The following is a 23050-nucleotide window of genomic DNA, read 5'->3' on the forward strand; positions in this document are numbered from 1 at the left end:
AAAACTATAGTTCCTAAAGTCTACTGATATTGAAACTAACATTTTTGATAATTACACGAACTAGGTTTGTCTTTTCTTTTTAAATTGGCTTCTAGGTTGGGAACTGTATTAACCCTTGACAGCTTTCTAAAAAATAAAAGACAAGTGGGTTAGTTCAATTATCAAATCTAACTACTATATATAAAGGCAAAATGATGAGTTAAGTTCTTCCACCATTTGCCGTTATTTCCGCTTGTGTCCCACTGCAGTAATTCTAATTGTATCACACATATAAGGGCATTTGTGTCATTTGCCATTATTTTTTGTCACCCACCTTTTTTATCCACACGTCACCGTTACTCTTTTACCATTACTCTTTTACCATTAACCCCTTTGCTAATATCTAACATCTGTCTCTATGAGAAATTATTTGAGGGTAAAATCGTAATTTACATACGAAAAGTACCGGTACCTGTCTATCACAATTATTGCAAAAAACTACCAAGAAGAGGTAAAGACATATGACAATGACGAAAGAACTACTTTATATTACTCATGCAGGACACTTGCAAAATATTGATGGATTCCGGGCACCTAAAGAGGAACAACAATTATGGAAACACCTATCGATTGGAGGGCTAGGATCAACCTATGGAAACGGTTTTACGGGCACAACTAATTGATGTTGTGTTCCATCACATGGACGGTTTAGATCAACCTATAACCCTCTATAGATCGGAGGGTTCGGATCAACCTATGTAGAAAGTGGCCCATCCAAAAGAAATTTCATTTCTTTTTGTCTGGGATTTACACATCAGCATTACTCTTTTACCATTAACCCCTTTGCTAATATATAACATCTATCTCTATGAGAAATTATTTCAGGGTAAAATCGTAATCTACATACGAAAAGTACTGACACAGTGTACAGGCCATACCATACATTTTAATAGAGTGAGGAGTGCGATCATCAAAATACGGTGAGTAGTGTCATTATAAAATATGGTAGTGAGAACATTAGCACTATATATAATTTCAAACCGTCGTTGTTACTTGGATGTTCCCACGCAGGACGGGTTCAACCCGAATTTGGGTTGGGTCAAGTTAAGCTTTTTTGCAAATCGGGTTGGGTTGGGTTGGGAAAAATCAACCCCAATTGGAATCGGGTTGGGTCGGGTTTGGCTGTCGGGCAACCCGACCCGACCCGAAACCCGAATTAGGGTTCCATCTGAAGAAGTTCTGTATATGTGTGTTTTTCTTTTTCAACATTGCAATAGTCTCCACAGTCCACAATGGACGGTTCGGATAATCCTATGGTGCGGGCCATACCGTACTTGAATAAAGTGAGGAGTGTGATCATCAAAATATAGTAGCGCGGATAATATTTCCCTTTGTTAATTGTTAGTCCCTGTTTGGTTTGGATTTTAAGAAGCGATTGTGAGTTAATAACTGATTATTGGAGACTCACTATTGTTTCTCAAAATCCAAAACAACCCGGCTTGAGTTGAGGTGGTCAACAATTGGTACCATATCAAATCGGGTCAGCCCGACCCAACCCAACCCGAATTGGGTCGGGTTGACACCCAAGTTGCACCCCTAAAAATGACGAAAAATCCACTTTTCCATATTCACTATGTGCGGGTCAAAATACATAAATGTTGATATTACGAATGCAGGACGCCTGTAAAAATATAGACGAATTCTGGGCACCTTAAGAGGAACAACAATCATGGAGACCTCTATAGATTGGAGGGCTAGGATCAGCCTATGTAAATGATTTTACGGGCACAATCTATTGATGTGGTGTTCCATCACATGGACGATTTAGATCAACCTGTGATTTGGTCATTACAATTTTAAATGGATAGCACGTGCATTTTTACTAGTTATGGTAATGCCAATATCAGTAGCCTTCCTTAAAAGCTTCACACTGATGCATTCCCACTTCCATGTTTTGATAATGAAACAAACTGACCTTATCTCTAACTATTTAACGGGATTTCCTAAGGACCATCACAGAAAGCATTTCGTGGATTGTATGTTGCATGTGAGAGCAGCCACAAATTTTGTGTCTCATTATCAAAATATGATAGCGCAAATATCAGTACCCAAACTCAACATGCACTTAATCTATATGAGGTGACAGTGCAATGGGTCCGATGGACCATCCAAATCCGAACATAAACATGCAGGATCTAAAGACATTAGCAAGATTGATGGACAGATTTCGAGTTCTTGTTCCAAAATTATTTCTGATCGGATCCAAACAACTAACGGGTTCAGTACTAAAACCAATTTTATTATACCATTTTATTAAAATATTATCCCATATTTTATAATTGTAAGTATTATTTCAAGGGTATTTTAGTGAAGAAAAGTCATATGTATTTTTTTGAACGATTCCTGAATTCAGTATTTGTCATTCATCTCTCTAAAGTCTGTACAAGGTAAATAGGACCTACTAGGATACTCATGACAAATGGTCCTACCCCCGAAAGGGGGTGGGGACACCCTTCGTTACCAAAAAAAAAGAAAAGAAAAGGATACTCATGACAAATGGTCTGATTTGAAATAGACCGTGACCTAGACACGAGAAGTACGATTAAAAGAACACTCCGAATCCAATAAGGGATTTCAATGGATCGTGACTAAGACATAGGTGGCTCCGATCCAAGTGCATCCACTGACAACCCTAGTAACCTATTGGCCCTATGGATTCTTAGGATATGATCTGATCCGATTAAAATGGATAAAATAGATTAAATTTAATCCAAGGGACCATTTATGAATTCATATTTCAATGTAAATTAGGGATCCATATTATGTTATGGGAGAAATTATTTGATGAGTGGGCGCACGAACATGTAATGGTGGTAGCAACCTTGATATTTGATCTAACATCACCTCACTTTTTGAGAAGCTGCTATTGGATCAAATATCAGGGTATTCATTATATAATCAATCTCTCATATTATGGATTCCCAGACATGTTAAAAAAAGCAATTAGGATTCAAGGACTTAGAAGATTGCGTTAATCCAAAATCATCCAATGGGACCCATCGATCCATCTCTTCTGCAGGCCCACTGATTTGATTTGAAGGGGAGATTGTTGTGGGCCATCCAGAGTATAACCACAATTTGTAGGTGTCTTGCTGATATTTCTCCGAGGGTGACTTGTCGATTTTTGGGAATTTTGGTTGAGCTTTTACTGTAAAATCTTGTCCGGTACGGCTTGATTCTAATTTATTATTTAGCAAAAGCTCGACCTGACCCAACCCAAATTGCACCTTAGCTCTGTCAGGGTGGAATCCCTTCTAAAGTGAACTGGTAGTTGAAAGGAGTGAAACTATAGGGTATTTGGTTGTAAAATCTGTGGGAAGTGATGTAACCCTTGCATGTAATAAAGACTCTCCACTCTTTTTTCTTACTGGGTCCGGATAAATTATATGGTGCCCGATCGGGCACCAAGGCTGGCGGGGCATCTGCCCTTGATATTTGATCCAACAGCAGATACCCTGCTAGTGTACATGCTCGATTGGGCACCGTATAAAATCTCCTGTGTCCCTTGTATAGAGGTAAAGGAACGGTACAAATATTCTCTTTTTTTCTTACTTTCTTTTTTCTCGATTTGAGAGGAAAGTCAAACTGGTTTACATCGGCGTGCATTTGGCAAAATGGCAACCAAAGACTACTCCTTTTACTATTCATCGAGGTGCATCCAAACGTACCCAGTATGATTTTGTAATGGTTTTACTATTCATCGAGGTGCATCCAAACATACCCAGTATGATTTTGTAATGGTCCCATATTACTCATTCTTCTATATTTTTTCCACAGGCACTTGCGAAGCCCACTCTTGTAGACATTCCATAGCCTAATTGACTCTGTTACTTTCGACGTAAAATTTGTTTTATGTTCATTTTACAACATAAAACAAATTTTACGTCCAATTTTACGTGAAAAGGAATGGAGCCTGACTGGAAAATCACAAGGGTCCCTTTGGTTGCACAAAAAAATGGGGTTGTTTTAGGGTAAAATCAAAGTAAAAGGACAGGTTTTCCTTTTCGTAGTGTTATTTGGTTGTCATTGGCTATCCATGTGACAGTGCTTGTGGCTTGTGGGTCACAGAGTTTCTAAATGCAAGCCCTTTTTTTACTGTTTTGACTTCCCTCTTAAATCAAGATACAAGTAAAGAAGCTATTTTCCATTTCTTCATCTAATCAACTTCTATATAAGGTGCAACCAAAGGGACCCAACATCTCGTTGCCACCAAAAAAGTACTTTACTAAGAAACTAAACTAATGCCATTTTCCCTCCTGTAACGGTTTCTGTGAGAATGGTTCACTGCTTGAGGATAAATTCACCCCCCCCCCCCCCCATCCTAACGAAAAACATTAAAGGGGGGTAAAAGATAAAAATGACGAAGTCACCCAAAGAAATAATGAATAGAATTCGTTGAAAGGTATAAGGCAAGGTTGGTGACAAACAAACTCAGAAGAAATCACTGCGAAGAACTTCAAGAAGATGTCTGTGGATGTAACAAAGATTTTAAAAGCTAATTTATTCCGTGTAGAACAGAAAATGGCCGCTCAGGCCCATCTCTTGCACCGCCATTATTTCATATTTATCCTTGCAGATTCAGTTTTGGCCCGACAATATGCCGCTTTCTTCCCCCCTTCCACTGAATTGGAGTACTTACAAAAAAGAAATTAAGCTAACACCCATAAACACTAAAAAACTTTCATTTACCTCTCCTGCGCTAGTTAGATAACACAGTAGTTAGATAACAGAGTTCACACCTCCTCCCGTCGTTCCCCAACTGCCTTAATGTGGAAGTTGGCTCATCCATTGGAAGGAGTTAGCATGAAAGCCTGCGTAGCGTGGTTTCTGTAACTACATTGCTTTTCTCGAACGGGTGTGAATTGAAATTCAAACATCTGATGCGTTATTGTTCGATCTTGTGGTATACTCGGACACTAGCTTCATAAACATAGAATGCTTATCCTCTAACAGTCGCGATGGACTGTCAAACTCTGCTACTCTACCTGCAAAAATAAACACAGAATGTGAGCCATTGGTGCATGAGGAATTGGAATTGACCAAAAAAAAAAAATCATGTGGGAGCAACTCGGGTCGATTTTTGAGAATTCGGGTTGAGCTTTTACCATAAAATCGAGTCGTGTTCGGGTTGATTACATTTGTTTTTTTTAACAAAAGCTCAACCTAACCGGGCCCAAGTTGCACCCCTAAAAATGATGATTATAATATTCAATATACACCCAAACTTCTACAAGCAAAATAACCCTTCAGCGACACCTGGATAAACATAATTGCAGTTGAATAATAACGAAGGAGCCTTGATTAGTTTAGAACAAGATTTGTCAACTCAAAATCTAACCGATGAATAAGGACTAAAATCTGAATCGACTCAAATGAGTCAAAATTGGGTCAAGTACATAATGAACTTTTCGAGTTTTAGGAGTTTTTTTTTTCTGTTGTAAAGAAACCAAGTCATCAAAAAAAAAAAAAAAAAAAGAAACCTAGCCATCCCCATAACTTGACCCAGCCCTGATTCGGGCAAGTCAAACCCCACAAGTTTTACAAGTACTCGATTGAGTTTTCGGACGTTTGCCAAGAAAATGTAAGGGGTCTTTAATAACTGAACCAAAAAACAAGAGCACTTGGAAGCAAAATGGACCATGCTTTGTTTTTTATCAAGATCCAGGAAATTACTGCACATACCATCACTGAGAACCAGAACAAGATTGCTGTCAATTACGGTGGGGATACGGTGAGCAATAGTACAGACGGTGCAATCCCTAAATTCTGTTCGGATGATCTTCTGAATAAGATTATCAGTGGCTGTATCCACTGAGGCCGTTGCCTCATCAAGTACCAAAATCCGTGCCTGCTTCAGCAAGGCTCGGCCAAGCGAAACAAGTTGCCGCTGCCCAACACTCCAGTTATCGCCATTCTCCAACACTGCAATTGTGCAAATGTCGGCTAATTTTAGTCATGGACAAACTCCAACTTTATCTATGCAAATGAGTGCATGCATATCTAAGGTTTTATGCATATGCATGCTCAAAATATAAAATTAAATTCCTCGGCAAGGGAAACTCCCAGGATATATTAATTGTTTTTCATTTTTTCAGGATTTATACCGAGAAAAATTATAGGGATAGTTTTTTTTGAAAATATTTAGATTAAAGAAAAAAAAATATCATGATATAAAATAATTTGAAAATATGTAGATTAAAGAAAAAATAAAAAATATCATGATATTATCGTGACGGCATCGCAGTAAATGAAAATATCGCTATATTTTTTTAAATTATCTGGATTTTTTCTGGATTTTGTTGTTTTACCAAAATGTGGCCAAAAAATCGCTATATTTTGAAAATGCTGGAGATATTTGTGACATAATGCGCAATTAACATACCTGGGGTGTCAAGCTTTTGCTCCTTTTGCCGGATTGTCTCTCCAAGCTGACACTTATCTAGCGCCTAAGAGAAAACCGATAGAGGTTCAAATTTGAATGTATTTAATGTTAAAGGGTGGTGTCTTGACAAAATTCAGTAGTATGTGGACGAGTTTTACCTGCCAGACTTCATAATCGGAGTGCTCTTCAAGGGGGTCGAGATTGCCTCTGATGGTTCCTTCGAACAAGGTCGGATCCTGTGGGATGATACTGAGACGGGAACGTAGGTCATGAAGGCCAATCGTCGAGATATCAATACTGTCTATTATGATTTTCCCATCTACGGGTTCGATCAATCGAAACAAAGCCTGGATCAGAGTAGATTTACCACTGCCGGTTCGGCCAACTATACCTATCTTCTTCCCGCCAGGAAACGTGCAGGTTATACCATGAAGCACCATTGGAAGGCTCTCCTTGTAACGAACCTTCCGGAAGAAAAAAAAATTTTTGTCATTGGCCATTGGAGTAGTAAATGTAAATGAGGAAAAAACAAAACTATGTCTCCTATTAAGTAGATTGCAGAAGAAGAAACTGGGGGTTGTCTTGTAGAAACCAATGAAACAACCATATACTCGTTGCCTTGGTAATTTACAGATTAAATAGTCATCCATTAGGACTTATCAGTTACGAAATACTCTTAAAGACTGTACGTAAAGAAAGAAGTAAAGCCATGCACAAGAGCTCATGGAAAATTCAGGTTGTTGAATGGCAGAAAGTTAAACACAGCAAATAAAACTCAGGGAGATTCAGACTAAGCTGATAAATAAAGTTACCTATATGCTAATATTTAGGGCATGAGAGCCTTGAAAGAAGATATTAAAAGCCTCATGGGATAATCACATAGGCAAACTATAATTTTCTCATAAACCTCAAAGGACCAAGCAGTCCGTCTGTGGGTTCTGGAGTTTCAATGAGAAGGGATCAGGGATCAGGGAAAAAGGAATAAAAACAATTCATGCTGAAATTGGTGCAAAACAGATACTTTATCAGTGCATCGGGTCGTTTAGAAAGGCCCTTTTTAGAGAGATTACCCTTGTCTCTCGGTCTCAGATTGAAACAATTAATATAGTCCGCCCTCGCCTGTAATCTCCCTTGGAAAGATTACTCTTGTCTCTGTACATAGAATGCTGTATAGATATGGAGACTGAAAAAAGGACGGAAAAAGAAATTGCAAAGCACTTCCGGAGACATTTCACTGCTGAGAGGAGCACCAAAGCCTGGATAAGTGCCCATGATTGGAGAGTTTTCAATGAAGTTTGGCATGGACTAGGGGTCCCTCCTGGAAGGAGGAAATTAGGCATGAGATATGTCGTCTTAACAGCAATGTGAATTGGTGGCATGTGTCAGGGAAGGAGGAAAATTAGGCATGAGATATGTAGTCTTGAGTGCGACATGAATTGGTGGTATGTGACACACAGGAGCCATATGCCCATGCTAGGATGTTAGTGTGCAACCACTGCATGAATTAACTCAACATTGAAAGACCTGATTGTGGCACGTAACTCAAGCATGTCTTAGGCTATTGCAAGCGAGTAACATTCAAGGCTAAATGAAGCCTCTTAAAACTCTAAAAACTCAAACAGAAACCACAAAAGAGATCTACAATTTTAAGAGTTTTTATTTTAGCTAGAATATACAAGATCTTGTGAGTTGGAAAAGTCTATTGAATCGTGAAAGATCCACAAAGTTCAAAAGTCATCTACATTTTTCGTGCTTAGAAGAACTGATTTTCACCTAAATATAGGCTTCAATCATAGATCCCAAAAGTTGAAGGCCATATTTAGGGCTTAGACATCAAATTTATTATAATCATTAATGACAACCACTGGATCACTATTTGACTAATGATGTTGTTTTCAATGATGGCACTAGCATTAAAAGGCCAAAAGGCATGAGAAAACTATTGGAATAATGAATTTATTTTCCAAGAAGAGTCCATATACGGAACAGTGCTCCCGACTAACAAGAACTCAAATTCAAGCTGACTAAAAGATATAGGAACATTCAAAGTCATGTACTGCGCTTTATCCTAGAATTAATGATTGACACATAAAGTGGAGAAGAAATGGATGGCATACCTTCAGATCAATAATTTCAATTCTTCCATTCTCTGGCCATGAGGATGGGGGGCGACAGTTCTCAATAATAGGAGGAGCTTCGCCAGGGATCTGGCAATACTGATGAATGCGCTCAATAGAAATAATTTTATTTTCAAGTTTACAGAAACTCAATATCCACCGTGATAGGCGTGCATTCAAATTAAGGCCATAGGTCACAGCAAGACCTGCCATACCTGTACAACAGAATCAGCAACAATTAAAAAATTTACTTAGCCATCAGACATTCTAATCTGAAAATTATAGTTTTCTTTCTTTTCAAATCTTTGTGCAATTTTTTTAAGGGCTTATTTGAACAAGGACAGATATCAAATGGAGAAAAAGATACACAAGAATACACACTTGGATCGATAGTTCCATGTGGGAAGCTCACAAGCAGACCCATGCAGAAAGCAAATACAAAAGTTGATAACAACTCCATTCGTAAGCAAAGCCACTCAATGGCTGCGAGGCTGCAAAAAAATGGACGAGCAAAGCAATCTAGCAGATATAAGTTCCTCTTCATGAACCGTTTTTCTTGCCCAAACCCTCTAATTGTAGCTGCTCCAGCAATTGACTCTCCAAAGAGATGGATGATTGGAGATTTCTGGATGCTAACAATGCGAACCAGCTCCCTTGATGAAGCCATGTAGTATTTCTGCATAGTAAGCCAAAAAAATTCCATTTTTTTTAATGGTAGTTTGGTAATTAAGAGCATATTTAGTGGAATAGATACTCATTGTTTGCAATATTCACACAATCCACATTAAATATAGTGTTTTGCAAACTTTTAAATGACAATTTTTCTAATGGAAGGATGTCATACATTTAGTATGAATCTAACAAAACATAATGTATTTGGCTTGCCATTAAACCATATCAGAAATAACCAAAGAGGAACATTTTTGGTATGAAACTTCCCCTAACTGGAAACTTTGTATTTTCAATAACCCAGCAGACTCCTCTAATACCTTTGGCTATTTTCCCATAGCTAGGAGCCTAGGATTGGCAGTTACTTCAATTCATGGATTTTGTTAAACACTTCTCTAATAACTATATGCGCCATGAGTCACTTCATACATTAGTCAGTTGTTCTTTAGGTAGCAAACTAATGATGTGCATTATAAACATCGTGCAACCATGGTTTCACCTTAACAGAAAAGAATATATGTATATTAATAAAAGCATGTTAGTAAATCGGTTTAGGGGAGACATGTAATGTCCAGAACTTGTCATAGAAGTGTCTCGGATCTCTATTTGGAGTTCTGAACACATCCTGCATCTATTGTCCTATATTCTTCACACATAATTAACACCATAGCAAATAACTTTCTTTGAAAGGCTGAATTTCAAGTATAGCAGGGTCTATATCCTGACCCAAGCCAATATTTCTTCTTAAACCTCAACCTAGGCATCCAAGATATTTTTTCTTCATTGCAACAAAAGAGTTTTTATATGGTGCCCGAGCGTCAAGTCCCGTGCCCGCAGTACCACCCTCCATATTTGATCCAACGGAAGCCCACTTTTTAAGAGGCTGCTTTTGGATCAAATATCAAGGGTGGTACTTTTGACATACCACCCACACTGGACTTGACACTCAGCCACCATAAAATTTCTCGCAACAAAATAGAAAAGAAAAGTAATAAAAAAAGAAAAGAAAAGTTTGTATTATAACGGCACTCCTTGTCGGAGTACAGGGGTTGAAGACAATTATTTAGCATGATCTAAAGAAAATAAGTTAGAAAAACCTAAAGTTTCCTTGTTATTCTATGAGATGCTTTCAGGAACTAGTTCGGTAATTTTTCCAAGTAGAGTGAAACCAAATTCTACTTTACAAGGAGAGTTCGCTCCATTATCAAAAATGGTCATGCGTACATCAGTAGCCGATAATGATCCTATTTTATCATGGTTTTCCTATCTCTTCAAACTGCAAAACATCAAAATGTATAGATGCATCAAACTTGTGCAATGTGCTGTAGGTTTATTACTGGCATTTCATTCAGGTTAAATCGAAAAAGAAAGGGGCACAAAAGAATTGATTACCTGCATCCACAAGCAAGCAATGGTCATTGGAATGACTAGAAGCAAGACTTGCCAGGTAACCTTTGTCATTACACCGACTATACCGAGAAGTTGTATAGTTGTAGATGCAAACCCACCGAGTCTGAAAGGAATATCAAGATCCACAACACTTTGATCTATAGACACCTGATAATTCATAAATAATTGATGGTAATAAATAATATGGTAAAAAAAGATGAATGGTTTATTTCGAGGTAGACTCAAAGCATGGTTCTAAATCTCAGCCGAAATACCGAAATTTCAGATTTCAGTTGGGATCAAAACCAAAATACCAAAATTTGAAATTTCGGCCAGAGTCCCAAATTTCAGCCGAAATTTTAGGAAAATGTGATTTTTTAAGTTTTTTTTTTTTTTTCCAAAATTTCGGCCAAGATTACCAGTGATTTTGGCCGAAATTTCAGTACATTGATTGAATTTGCTTTTTTTTTACCGAATTTAGGCCGAAATTTTGGTTCGGCTATGTCCGAAACCGAAATTTAAATCCTTGACTCAAAGTATATTCTCAAATAATAGCTAAGAACTTACACGATTCAAGATCCGTCCAGCTGGAGTAGAATCAAAGAAAGACATTGGCGCGCGAAAAACAGTTCTAAGCATCTTAATGAACAACTTCTGTGCAGCGGCTAAACCAAAGGTGGCTACAAGAACAGCTCTAACAAATACAAAGCATGAGCTTCCAAAAGCAAGGGCCATATAAACAACGAGAAGAATCATACTACTTGTCTTTGGCGCGCCTCCTTTGGTTTGCGGATTTGCCCATGCCATCCACCAATTGCTGGATATCTGGAGCACCTGAAATGCTGTCTGCGCAAGGATAATCAATGGTATCAATAAGCCCTTATATGCGGCAGCCATATATGATAAGTACACCTTCAAACTAACTCTTCCTCTTTCCCGTTCCTCTTCTTGAACAAGTTGTTTTTTCCTTGCACGCTTTGCTTTCTTTTTCTCCTTAATAGCTTTGCTATCGGATGCCGATTCATTATTGGGCCTTTCTTTCACCAGACTATCAATATTGCTGGGTGCTGATTCAATTCTTTTACTAAGTATAACAGACGGGTCAACCAAATGTTCAGATGTACATTCATGAATGTCCATAGCTTCAATTGCTTCGTGGTGAGCTGAAACCAAAGCATTGAAATCAGTTCCAGCTTGCAAAAGATCTTCATATTTTCCAGCCTGTATTATATGACCCTCTTTAAGGACCTGCATAGAAGGGGCATAAAAGATGCACTCAAGTTAGCCTGTAACATTGGGATGACATTTGGCCAGTGAAAAATCCACTACATATCAGCCCCTATGCATAAAATTGGATGAAGAGGTAATAACCAAGAGATGATATTAGCCTTTGTAAGGATTTAACCTCAAGATTCTCAATGTATGAAATTGAGGATCACCATTACAAAGCCACCTGGGAATAATTTTCAGTTTATTCTAATGTAGTTTCGCATTAGCTAATATTTTAAGGAGGAAATTGTCTCCACTAAACACACAACTGTGGTCTACATTTTCTTACGGAAAAGCTCTAATATGTGGCTGATAGTCTCTTTGGGAAAACTTTGAAGATGCAAAAGTAGAATTAATAACTGTAAAATGATTATATAGTAAAGCGAGTCAATGGCATTCAGACTAGAAACTGGTGATAATAGATAATCTGACTGTAATAGATTGTACTGATGATATATCTAATAAGCATGGACACAAAGTTCCCAAATTCTGGTTGAATAGTCAGAGATGTTCAATGGATGTGGAAGAGGTTGTCATTTAGAAATTAGAACTCTATATGTCCCCCTTTATCCAAATTCCAGAAGATAAACATTTTTGGCACACAATTTGTTATTAAAAAATTCATACACAGTGGACCAAAGAACCCTTAAGACAGATTGATCACTGGCGAAATGAAGGTTCTAAGTATAGCACCGACTCATAGATTCTGTCACACAAATTAATTTCATCCTATTCTACAAAATACTTACCTGATATTGGAAATAACAACATTTACTAAGAGAATATGTTAATCTAAAGATTTGATGCCAATTACTATTAAATCCTGAGTAAAAAGGCTGCTAATTGAGACTTAACATAAACATTGCATGCAACAGAATCTAGATTCCACATGTCTGATCCCTTCAAAATGCTGTCATTTTTCTTAACGTAATATCATGGGACCTAGCACTCAAGAGTCGAGGGTGCCCAAAATTACATCTAAATTCCATATATAAATAGAAATATGTCCAAAGTCCAAACATACCCAGTTCACTTAATTAAGAGCATTTTGACCCATGTACCGTGGGTTGCCTTCCTATTAACACATCCATTTACAGCGAAAAGAAAAGGATTACTATCAAGTGAAAGAGAAAATAAACACTATCAACTGTAACCTTGGACAATGTTGTAGCACTTCCTGGTATCTCATATTCACCTAATTCTAAGGGTCTGTTTGATTGCACAAAGACAAAATGGTTTACGGGTTTTGCTTGGAATTTGGGTGCCAGGTCAACAAAACCCACCGCTTGCTTGGTTGCCAATATAGCATTGAAATCCCTAAGACTACCAGGGATGTCTTCTGGTTAATCATTCATCGCTTGTCTGCTCTGTGCTGATGTGTCACCCTTGTCTCCTCCCCATAAAACCCAACCAAAAACCACAAAAAAGGTGGTATTTTGCTTGGATTGCGTGAGAATGACTCTCTCTCTCTCTCTCTCTCTCTCTCTCTCTCTCTCTCTCTCTCTCTCTCTCTCTCTCTCTCTATTGGTAATGACACTCCCTACCACTACTCTACGAGGTCGACAACTAAACACTGCTCACCACTATTCCACGAGGTAAGTTCCAGGTAAATTCAATGCTGATCCCCTCCCTGTTGACTACACACCACTATTCTACAAGATAAATACCTGCAACCAAACAAAGAAAATTTGAATCCTCTAAAATGCAAGTTTCTCAAAGTGAAAATTTTGTCACGTTACCTTAACATTTGACTATCTTTCAGTAATCAATTTAACCAAAAGTATAGACTCTGGCACACTAAATTCTCCTATTAATCCAAGTAGGTAACATGGAAACTCAAATACTAAACTCTGAAATGGAACAGCTCTTTTTTCATATGCAGGTCTACTTGGGTATCAATAGGTACAAGACATAACTAATTCCAGGCTTTATCCATGACATAAAATACTGCACACTTCAACAATAGATAATAGACAGTAATGCAGATTTAGAGTGCTACTTTTGAAATCAAGAGAAAACAAGAAAGACAGAAGATCCACCAGCACAATTATGGAGCAAGAGCTCTCAATTCTTCAATTCTCAAAACATGTCACCAGAATTGCACAAAATCCCTTATCATAGAAAATAAACTCTATGAAGAAACTTAAAACCAATTTTTGATCTCAACCCTTCATTACAATCGAATCGTAGTCAACCATTATAGCCTAATAATCCTATATATAAACACCTACATGTACCCCAAATAGAATTAAACAATCAGAAAATGACCCAGAATGTTCTCTATTTAAAAACTTAAAAATTTCCTATTTCAACCCACCTCCCAAAATCTTCCCCAAAACTGACAAGTTTAACACCCCAAAAATCCTCACAAAAAGTTTATCAAATATCCTTGTATTCTCACGACCCAACGCAAAGTTTAACAGCTGTCTCTCTGGGTCTTTTCTACAAATATGAGAGAATGAGAAACTTTGGAAAAAAATTTAAAAAAAAAAAAACTTTCAAATAGGAACTCATTCTCAATGCAAAAACAATTTACCCAAGCACATCATTCACACCATCTCTCTTACATAGAGGCATTGGCGTCACATTTTCGAAATCCTAGCAATCTTCACTTAAGGACTCCATGGCCTACCTTTCCCATCCATATGCAACAACTCCACCATCAACGACCCATACAGCGAATTCGACGAGCAAGGAAGCCCTAAATCGAGGGTTGGGTCTGTAGCTCATTGGTTGAGGCTTTGTATCTCAACCTTGAGGTCGCAGGTTCGACCCCAACTTACCTACCAAAAAAAGAAGAAGCCCTAAATCCTTCATCGTCTGTTTTCTATTAGCAGCCTAGGCTTCCATATGTTTTCGAATTTGAATAAATATTATCAATTGATAATTTGCATTCTTGAAACTAAAGAATCACTTCATTTGAACTATCGTTAAATTAATTGCATTGAAACATTCTATCCCTTCCACACTATTTAATTTTGTAATAGTTTTGTACTTTTGTTTTTGCTCATTCATTGAAGTATAAATCTCCAAGTTAGTCTAGTTCAATTAGAATTTACCAATAGATACTTTATTACTTAATTCTGCACTCACGATCTTTTCTTGTGCTTATATATGCATCAATTTTGAAAAGATTGCCTTTCATTTGTAACATAGTTGTGTCCTATTGTAATCCTCATTTGAATTAGTGATTTTCATAGAAAAACTACATCTTTTAGCTGCCACATCTAGAATTTGTTTTCCTACTCCAATCATATTAGATTTATTAGGAATGAGTGCGCAAGTGAAAATACCCATAAGCATATTAAGTTATCAATCTGGCTTCTTCTTTATACAATTGTGTGTTTTCAATTTATTATTTATGAATTCTATTATTTACAAACCCCTTCCTAAACTAAGAACTCAAACCCCTTTCTAAAGACTAAGGACTAAAACTAATACAATCAAAACTCTAGTTTCCACCAATTTTTCATCATTAACCCATCGTTAGAGTTTGTTAACTCTTTGAGGGATACGACAATTGAAGATTGCAAGATAGGTAGAAATAGCAGTTATATATATATATATTTTTATGAGATAGAAATAGGAGTTATATGTCCTGAAGAAATCTTCAAAATGACAGCACTCAAGCACAAAGTTTTGCAAGGTCATGATCATGGTTTTAAATTTCAACCGAAATCCGAAATTTCGAATTTCGGTGGAGACCGACACCGAAATTGACCAAAACCGAAACGGTCATTTATTTCGGCCGCAATTTCGGTCTAAATTTCAGTTTTTCCGAAATTTGACCCAAAAATACTGTTTTTTTAATATTAATTTAATATTTTACCGAAATTTCGGCAGAAATTTAATATTAAATAAAATATTCGTTTCGTGTTTTGTACCAAATTTCGATCGAAATTACCGAAACCGAAATTTTAAACCTTGGTCATGATGTATGGAGTTGGCTCAATCTAGATTTTGCCGCGCATCACTCACTCCTGAGTGGAGGCAACTCAACCACGAGTTTAAATTCTGGGAGCTTTCGTCTTCTTTTCAACATGAATATTGTGGAGATCCTTTTCGCTGAGATGCTTTAAATAGAGTTTTGGTTCAGTTTACACAGATTATCTATTCAAGATCATGGAAACATTTTGTTCATGAATCCAAACAAAAGATGGCAAAGAAATCCCAACAGTCAAACAATCTTCATCGTTGTCGGATTCTCCAAAACGAAATCCTTCAAACCCTTATCAAAAGTTTAGCTTTCATTGACATTGAATATAGTATCTTCAATAATTATCGATTCAGAAAACATCTCTAACAACAAAGCTAAAACTGCTTCTTTATTTACATCAAAGACAATTCACCAAAGATTTCTTTTATGTTCTATTCATCTTCATCAAATATTGGTCCATTACCCAATCAATGTTTCCCAGCTCTACATATTTTGTGGATGAAAATGTCAGTATTACTGTTTCATGGCTTTAGTCATGAAAACTTCAAGCATGAATTCTCTCTTCTACCGCTTCAACACATGGAGAAGGCAACCTAAAAGGGTTTCTCCAATTCTTATTGAGAACAACATTTCATCATGGCACTCTGGAAATCACAGACTATCCAACCAATTTTTGTAGATTAGGGAAGATGTATTTTCCCTAATCTACAAAAATTGAAGGGAAAGTTTTATAAGACAGTTGTGAGGCCAGCCATGTTGTACGGCTCAGAATGTTGGGCAACCAAGAAGCAGCATGTGCATAAGATGAGTGTAGCGGAGATGTGAATGCTTAGATGGATGTGCGGCCACACAAGGTTAGATCAAATTAAAAATGAAGACATCCGTAAAAAAGTGGGGATGGCACCAATTGAGGAGAAGATGAGAGAACACCACTTAAGATGGTTTGGGCATATCCAATGTAGGCCTTTGGATGCTCTAGTGAGAAGAAGTGACTCGTGCCAAGTTGATGGAGTAAAAAGAGGTAGGGGCAGACCGAAAACAACTTGGGTAGAAACAGTAAGGAAAGACTTGAGGGCTAGGAACATAACAGAGACCATGACCTTGGATAGGATAGAATGGATGAAAATGATCCGTGTAGACGAACCCAACTAGTGTCAGGATTAGATTTAGTCAATTTGAGCTAGGTATATCCTTTCACCTTATTCATGAAAATTTTCTAAAGGATTCATAGCCGATCCCAACTAGTTTGGGACAAAGGCTTAGTTGAGTTGAGTTGAGTTGTAGTTGAGGGAAGATGTTGTATTTTCCCTTCTATTTTGTATTTTGACCATCTCGGTCTTCTCTTTTAATATAATTGGCTAACATTCTCAAAGAAGACTATCCAACCAATTTTGCACCAGAATTCCGGAAATTCTTCCCTTCCCACTTCTTCTTCCCCTTCCTATCTCCCCTCTCCCACGTTCTTTCCTTCTCATCGCACTCTATAAGTCACATACTATCCAACCAATTTCTCTCCTCATCTCCTATTCTTACTTCTCTTATTTATTTATTTTTTGAATGATGGAAATTGCATTAAAAACAGACCGAGATGGTCCAAAGAAGAGTACAATGGAAAAAAAATAACAAGATTACATCACAAACGAGAAAGAAGCTAATAGTCATGAGGGGAGAAAATCAAAAAACGTAATCCCAAGCCTCCCAACACCCTCTCTAGCTAATTTATTGGAAGAACTATTAGCCGATCTTCTGACATGATTGAAGGTCAAAGAGGATCCACCAATCCGGTCCTGGATTCCATCAAAGAAGCTAGCAAAGCACCAGGGCGGTACAAGTGACCCTCTCAACCACCGAATTACATTCAAAGAGTCACCCTCAATGATGGTTCTCTTCTTACCTCCTTTTCTTTCTTCTCCTCTTCCTCCCTTCATTCTTTCCTTCTTCCTTCTTTCCTTCCCTCCAAAACTTCACGGTTTTCATAACAAATCAGTTCCTTGGCTGTTTCAAGCAGCCCATATTTTCTCTATTTCCTTCACCTCCAACACTTTCCCCTCTACTTTCCTACTTCCCTTTGCTATTTTTCTCTCTTTCATGCAGTCCCCTTCCATCCTTGGTTCCTTGGCTGTTTCAAGCTTCGGATGTATAACAGTGTTTTTATTTATTAAAAAAAGATCTATAACCAGCCAAAAACGCAAGCCCCAACGTATGTTTCTCACAGTAGATAGATATGAAATAAATTGTTTTCCAATATAGGATGAACCTAGATGTGCACTGATGACACTCAACCAGATATCCATAGTCTATGCTCATTAATGCGGGACTAACAATTCAGATCTGCTAAGACCTCCTTATTGTGAAAGTTTTAAAGAAAATGAAAACCTCCTTATTGTGAAAGTCTTAAAGAAAATGAAACAATTTTAACAAACTGAAGTAATTTATACAATCACAATATTGTACAATAAATAAAAGTAATAGATAAAAACATAACAGGCCACATACATACAATTGTTTACCTAATCTGCACACGCAAAAGAGATGGAGGGTAGGGAAAGCGAGTACAAAACTAACGAAGCTCTTGATAGATGATGACCATAGATCAATAACATCCATATCAGCAGTCTCGAGTCTTTTGTCACTCTGACATTAGTGCTCTATTCAACAAATTAGCATGATACTCTTTAATCCTTAAAATGCTAGAAATTCCCTGGTATTTAGTTTCTTTAATCGCAGAGAAGAACCAACAGAATACAGCTCAAGCATAACAGCTTTTCTGCTAGTATTGCATACAGTACCCAAAAAAAACATAGAGGACTCAAGTGATACACATTTCTAAAGAATAAATACAGGAATTATTTTAAATTCCAGAAAGAAAAAAAAAAGGAAAATCTATTTGAATTGAAGAGGGTATGGTTTCAGCAGAAGATCAATACGTGAACTGCACGTATCAAGCAGATGCCTATTAAAAAAATGCGGAGGAAAATATATTCAAATATTTATCAAATTTTTTATTATGATAAGTATTTCGAGAAAAGTTAGGGTGTAGAAGCAAAGATAAGCAAATTCCTTACCAGTATTAGATCAGCAGTTGGCAAAAACTCAACTTGATGGGTGACAAAGATCACAGTCTTAGTAGCAAGTGCCGTCAATATGTACTCCTATGGCATCACAACACGTGTTTAAAACAAGAATTATTCAAGAAATGACTTGATATCCTTTCAAAATTGCAACGGTCGCTCACCTTAAATAACTCTGATCCTGTATGTGCATCAACTGCGCTGAAGGGATCATCCAGTAAATAAATGTCTGCGTCCTGATAGAGAGCTCTGGCAAGCTGCACCCTTTGCTTCTGACCACCACTGAGATTAATGCCTCTATCGCCAATGATGGTCTGATCTCCATGTGAGAACAGTTCAAAATCCTTTTTCAGAGAGCAAGCATGGATAACGCTCTTGTACCTTGCCTTATCCATTGGGCTTCCAAAAAGAATATTTTCCTCTATGTTTCCAGACTGTATCCAAGCCGACTGGGAGACATAAGCAGCGGAACCACTTATTCTGACCTGAAAATAGCCAGGAAGTATGACAATAATCAAACATGCAAGAAATATATATTGAATGGAAGAAATATATGTAATAGGAAATCCTTTGACTCAAATTTTTATTGATGAAAATTTTTGGCTAAAACAAAACTCTTAGACACATACCCACCACCAAAAAGTGGAGGGTTGAGCATGTGGCTCTGATACCGATGGGGAGTGCGGATCGGAAGTTTAGAGGATTGAAGTAACTGGTAGTTGGCGAGTAGCCAATGGTTTACTATATGTGTGTGTGTGTGTGTGTGTGTGTGTGAGCAGCTGCTCAGATAAGCTTATCTGAGCAGAGCTCACAAACATGGGGAGGGGGCACATTATTTGGATGATCCAAAGCATTGATTTGATAGGCCCTCATATAGATAGGGTGTGCCCAAAAATCAGCTCCATGGGATCATCCTAACCTTTCAAACTGTGGAGGCAAAATATGGACAAATTTGTGAAGGTTTATACACGTCCATTTTTAACTCCACAAATCGTAGGGTTGGGATGATCCTATGGAGCTGATTTTTTGGGCTCACCCTATCTATATGAGGGCCTATCAAATGAATGTTGTGATCATCCAAACAATGTGCCCCCCCTATGTTTGTGAGCTCTGCTCAGATAAGCTTATCTAAGCAACTGCTCACAAACCATTTCCTCTCTCTCTCTCTCTCTCTCTCTCTCTCTCTCTCTCTCTCTCTCTCTCTCTCTCTCTCTCTGTATGTGTGTGTGTGTGTGTGTGTGTGTGTGTGTATAATCAAGTAAAAAAGGAACGTGGAAATTTGCATGAAGGGAATTATCAACAAAGGATTGATATGAATTGTTGAATTAAAGACGACCTACTTCACCGGATATTTTGGGTATCTCGCCAAGGATGCAAGAAAGGAAGCTCGATTTGCCAGCGCCAACCATGCCACAGACAGCGACCCGCATCCCTCTTTCCACTTTCATCTGTATTCCTGAAAGCGTCGGTCGGGGAGAAGAAGGGTCCCAGCAAAACTCACCGTCTTTAATTTCTACGGCCATGTTGGTGAAGCCTCGAGGGAGAACGATGGTAGCATCTTCCTGCAACTCTTCCTCCTGCAAAAATCCTGATATTCGGTCAAGGGACACCCTTGTCTGAGCCATATTCGAGACAAGGTCAGGGAAATTCCTAAGTGGCTCTTGGAGGATCCGAAAAGTGGCCAATGCAGAAAGAACACTTCCGGCCGTGAGCTGACCACCTAATAGAATACAAGTGGCGAAAGTGACAACTGAAACGAATATAGGGGAGCCCCAGAAGAAGAAAGTGATAAATGCCTGTGAGTAAAGCGCCTTTCGGAGCCATTTGAACTCCACATTCCTCATATCCTCCAGTTGAATTCGGTATCGATCCTCCCAAGCCTGCAACTTGAGAATTCTCATGTTCCTCAAACATTCAGAGGTCTTCCTCATGCGGTCGTCCTTGGCCGTCATTAAATGATCCTGGTATTCCTCTTGCATCTTTGCGAGAGGAACGGTAACAACAATAGAGACAACTGTGGCGATCAATGTCGCGATTGATGCAATGCCAACATTCTTGTATAGAATTGCCAGTGCAAGAATGATTTGAAGAGGAAGCATCCAAATGTCATGAAGATACCACGAATAATCACCTACTCTTTGTACGTCAACCGCCATGTAATTTACAATCTCACCACTGGTATGACTCTGCCTCGATGTGCTTGAAAGCCTAAGCCCTTTTCGATACACCATGGCCGTTAAAGCCGACCTCACATGCATGCCCAAGATGTCAACACCCAAGTACCACTGCCGAGTAGTTATGGTCTCTACTAGCTTAGCAGAAAAAAAGATCAATGCCAAAACATAACCCTCATGAGGAAAAGCTATGATCCCACCCAAATAGTCGACAAAATAGCTGATCATATAAGGACCTACATAAGAAACAAGAGTATTCAATCCAGCAAAGATCGCATTCCACGCTGCTTCCTTCCAAAACGACCTGAAAATCGCCAGAGCCAACGAGGGCTGCTTCGAAGGGTTCTCAGCCCTTAGCTTCTCCCAATTCGAGTTCAAAATCTTATAACAAGTCTTCGACCGATCTTTGGGTGCTAAAAGCGGCACATCCTTGAGCTCAAGTGGTCTCTTTGCACCGATCGACAACAAAGGGTTCAGCCAAGAAAGTGTGACCAGACTAAAAAGGCCTGCCTCACTGTAAGGGGTCACCTTAAGACAACCCGCTTCTTCTTCGAGCAATGGCTCTTGAAGATCAGGATTCCTAATTACTTCTATACCCGTAATGCCGCGAATTGCAACAAAACAAAGAAAACCAAGAGCTGGGGTGGAACCAAAATTTGCTAGGGCATGAGAATTCAAGCTACCGGACCCATATAAAAGCTCTCTAGCATCAGTATAAATGGTGCAAATACATAGAATAAAAGACACCAACCACCATATTCTCAACAACAAAGGGAATTTCTCACATGCCTTGAATTTACAGTGAATGGCGAAAAGGCTCATAACAAACCAAGCTAAGCATTGTATCAATGGCAAGTAAAGAACAGACCAAGACCAACTCTCAACATGTTCCTCTCTCCATAAACCAAAAGCTTCAAAACCTACAACCAGTACTTGCAAAAGCAGGACATAGAAGCAACATAAAATTGCAATCTTGTAACCCTTACCGACCTCGATTGATCGACGGCTATCGTTGCCCCCGAGTTCTTGAGCTGAATTTTGTTGGCTCTCTTTGAAAATAGAAACCCTCCAAACACAAGTAAATATTCTCCTCGCTGAGATGAAAAAGAAGAACAGAACAAAGAGACCCAAATGGATTGAAATTGCAATACGTTCTAACAAAGGAAGGGCATTAAAGTCGCTCAAAAGGGTATTGAGAATTAGGAAGAAAAAACCCATTAGTATTCAGCTGATGAAAATTAAAACTAAGGGCTTTGTGATTCGATTCAGGCAAAGATGAGCTCAAAAGATTGAATTCTCTGATGAGCATTTCACCATCTGTTGTGGGTTTTCTGAGAAAAGTACTAAAATGACGACAGGTTGCAAAATAAAGCTATGGAATTGCCACCACAATAACACATTGCACTAGAAAACAAATAGATTTGTAAAAAAAGAGAAAAAACCCAGAAGATTTATGGGTTTTTCTCCCTCTTATCTCTAAACGTTTCAGAAAGAGACAAGATGGAAAGTTGTGAAGAGAAATCAGAGATTTATGGGTTTTTCTCCCTTTTATCTCTAAGAAGTTCAGAAAGGGAAAATGAAAAGTTGTGAAGAGAAATCAGAGATTTATGGCTATTTATTTTTCTGACCTGAGAATTCTATGCAATGGTATGTGAGCCGGTGCAGATTGCCGAGGCGATTCTGCACTACTGAGAAAGTTTTTTGAGTATGTTTTTGGCAGAGAAAGAAAACAAGGAAAAATGGGGTTTTTTGGTTTATTCGTATGCTTTGCTGTCACATACAAACTCTTTCTTTTCTCAGTGTGTGGGTTTTTGTATCGTGTGGGTTAGAAACTCAAATGGTCTTTTGCTGCATGGGGAGGTGAATTAAATGCAGGTCGGCTTTTGGGGTTTTTAATGGAACAAAAATCAGAAGTCCAAGATAGGGAATTTCTTTGTGTTTTCAGGGATAGTATTGTTTAATGAGCAGTGAACAGATGGATCTCTATATATAAAAGGTTGGAC

The 23050-nt window shown here is 38.1% G+C and overlaps 1 protein-coding gene across 1 annotated transcript; it reads right to left on the reverse strand.

Annotated features, from left to right (window-relative positions):
- Window positions 1–4470: 4470 nt before the first annotated feature.
- On the reverse strand, window positions 4471–23005 carry ABCC5 (multidrug resistance-associated protein 5). Its single transcript, XM_077370461.1, has 11 exons — window positions 20214–23005; window positions 19038–19358; window positions 18868–18954; window positions 11164–11844; window positions 10600–10764; window positions 8920–9214; window positions 8539–8753; window positions 6580–6885; window positions 6422–6485; window positions 5722–5961; window positions 4471–5024 (listed from the first exon to the last, which is right to left on the reverse strand). The coding sequence occupies exons 1-11, from the start codon at window positions 22263–22265 to the stop codon at window positions 4909–4911; spliced, it is 4542 nt and encodes a 1513-aa protein (XP_077226576.1). The 5' UTR covers window positions 22266–23005; the 3' UTR covers window positions 4471–4908.
- Between the last annotated feature and the right edge of the window lie 45 nt (window positions 23006–23050).

Source organism: Tasmannia lanceolata, unplaced genomic scaffold, assembly GCF_043159265.1.
Source record: "Tasmannia lanceolata isolate RefF3 unplaced genomic scaffold, GAP_Taslan_0.1 ptg000037l, whole genome shotgun sequence".
NCBI classification, from domain to species: domain Eukaryota; kingdom Viridiplantae; phylum Streptophyta; class Magnoliopsida; order Canellales; family Winteraceae; genus Tasmannia; species Tasmannia lanceolata.

Coding starts and splice junctions, on each gene's coding strand:
- ABCC5 (XM_077370461.1), bottom strand. CDS start 22,265: ATGGGTTTTTTCTTCCTAATTCTCAATACCCTTTTGAGCGACTTTAAT. Junction 18,955..19,037: donor CAGGATCAGAGTTATTTAAG/GTGAGCGACCGT, acceptor GTGATGCCATAG/GAGTACATATTGACGGCACT. Junction 11,845..18,867: donor CAACTGCTGATCTAATACTG/GTAAGGAATTTG, acceptor CCTTCTATGCAG/GTCCTTAAAGAGGGTCATAT.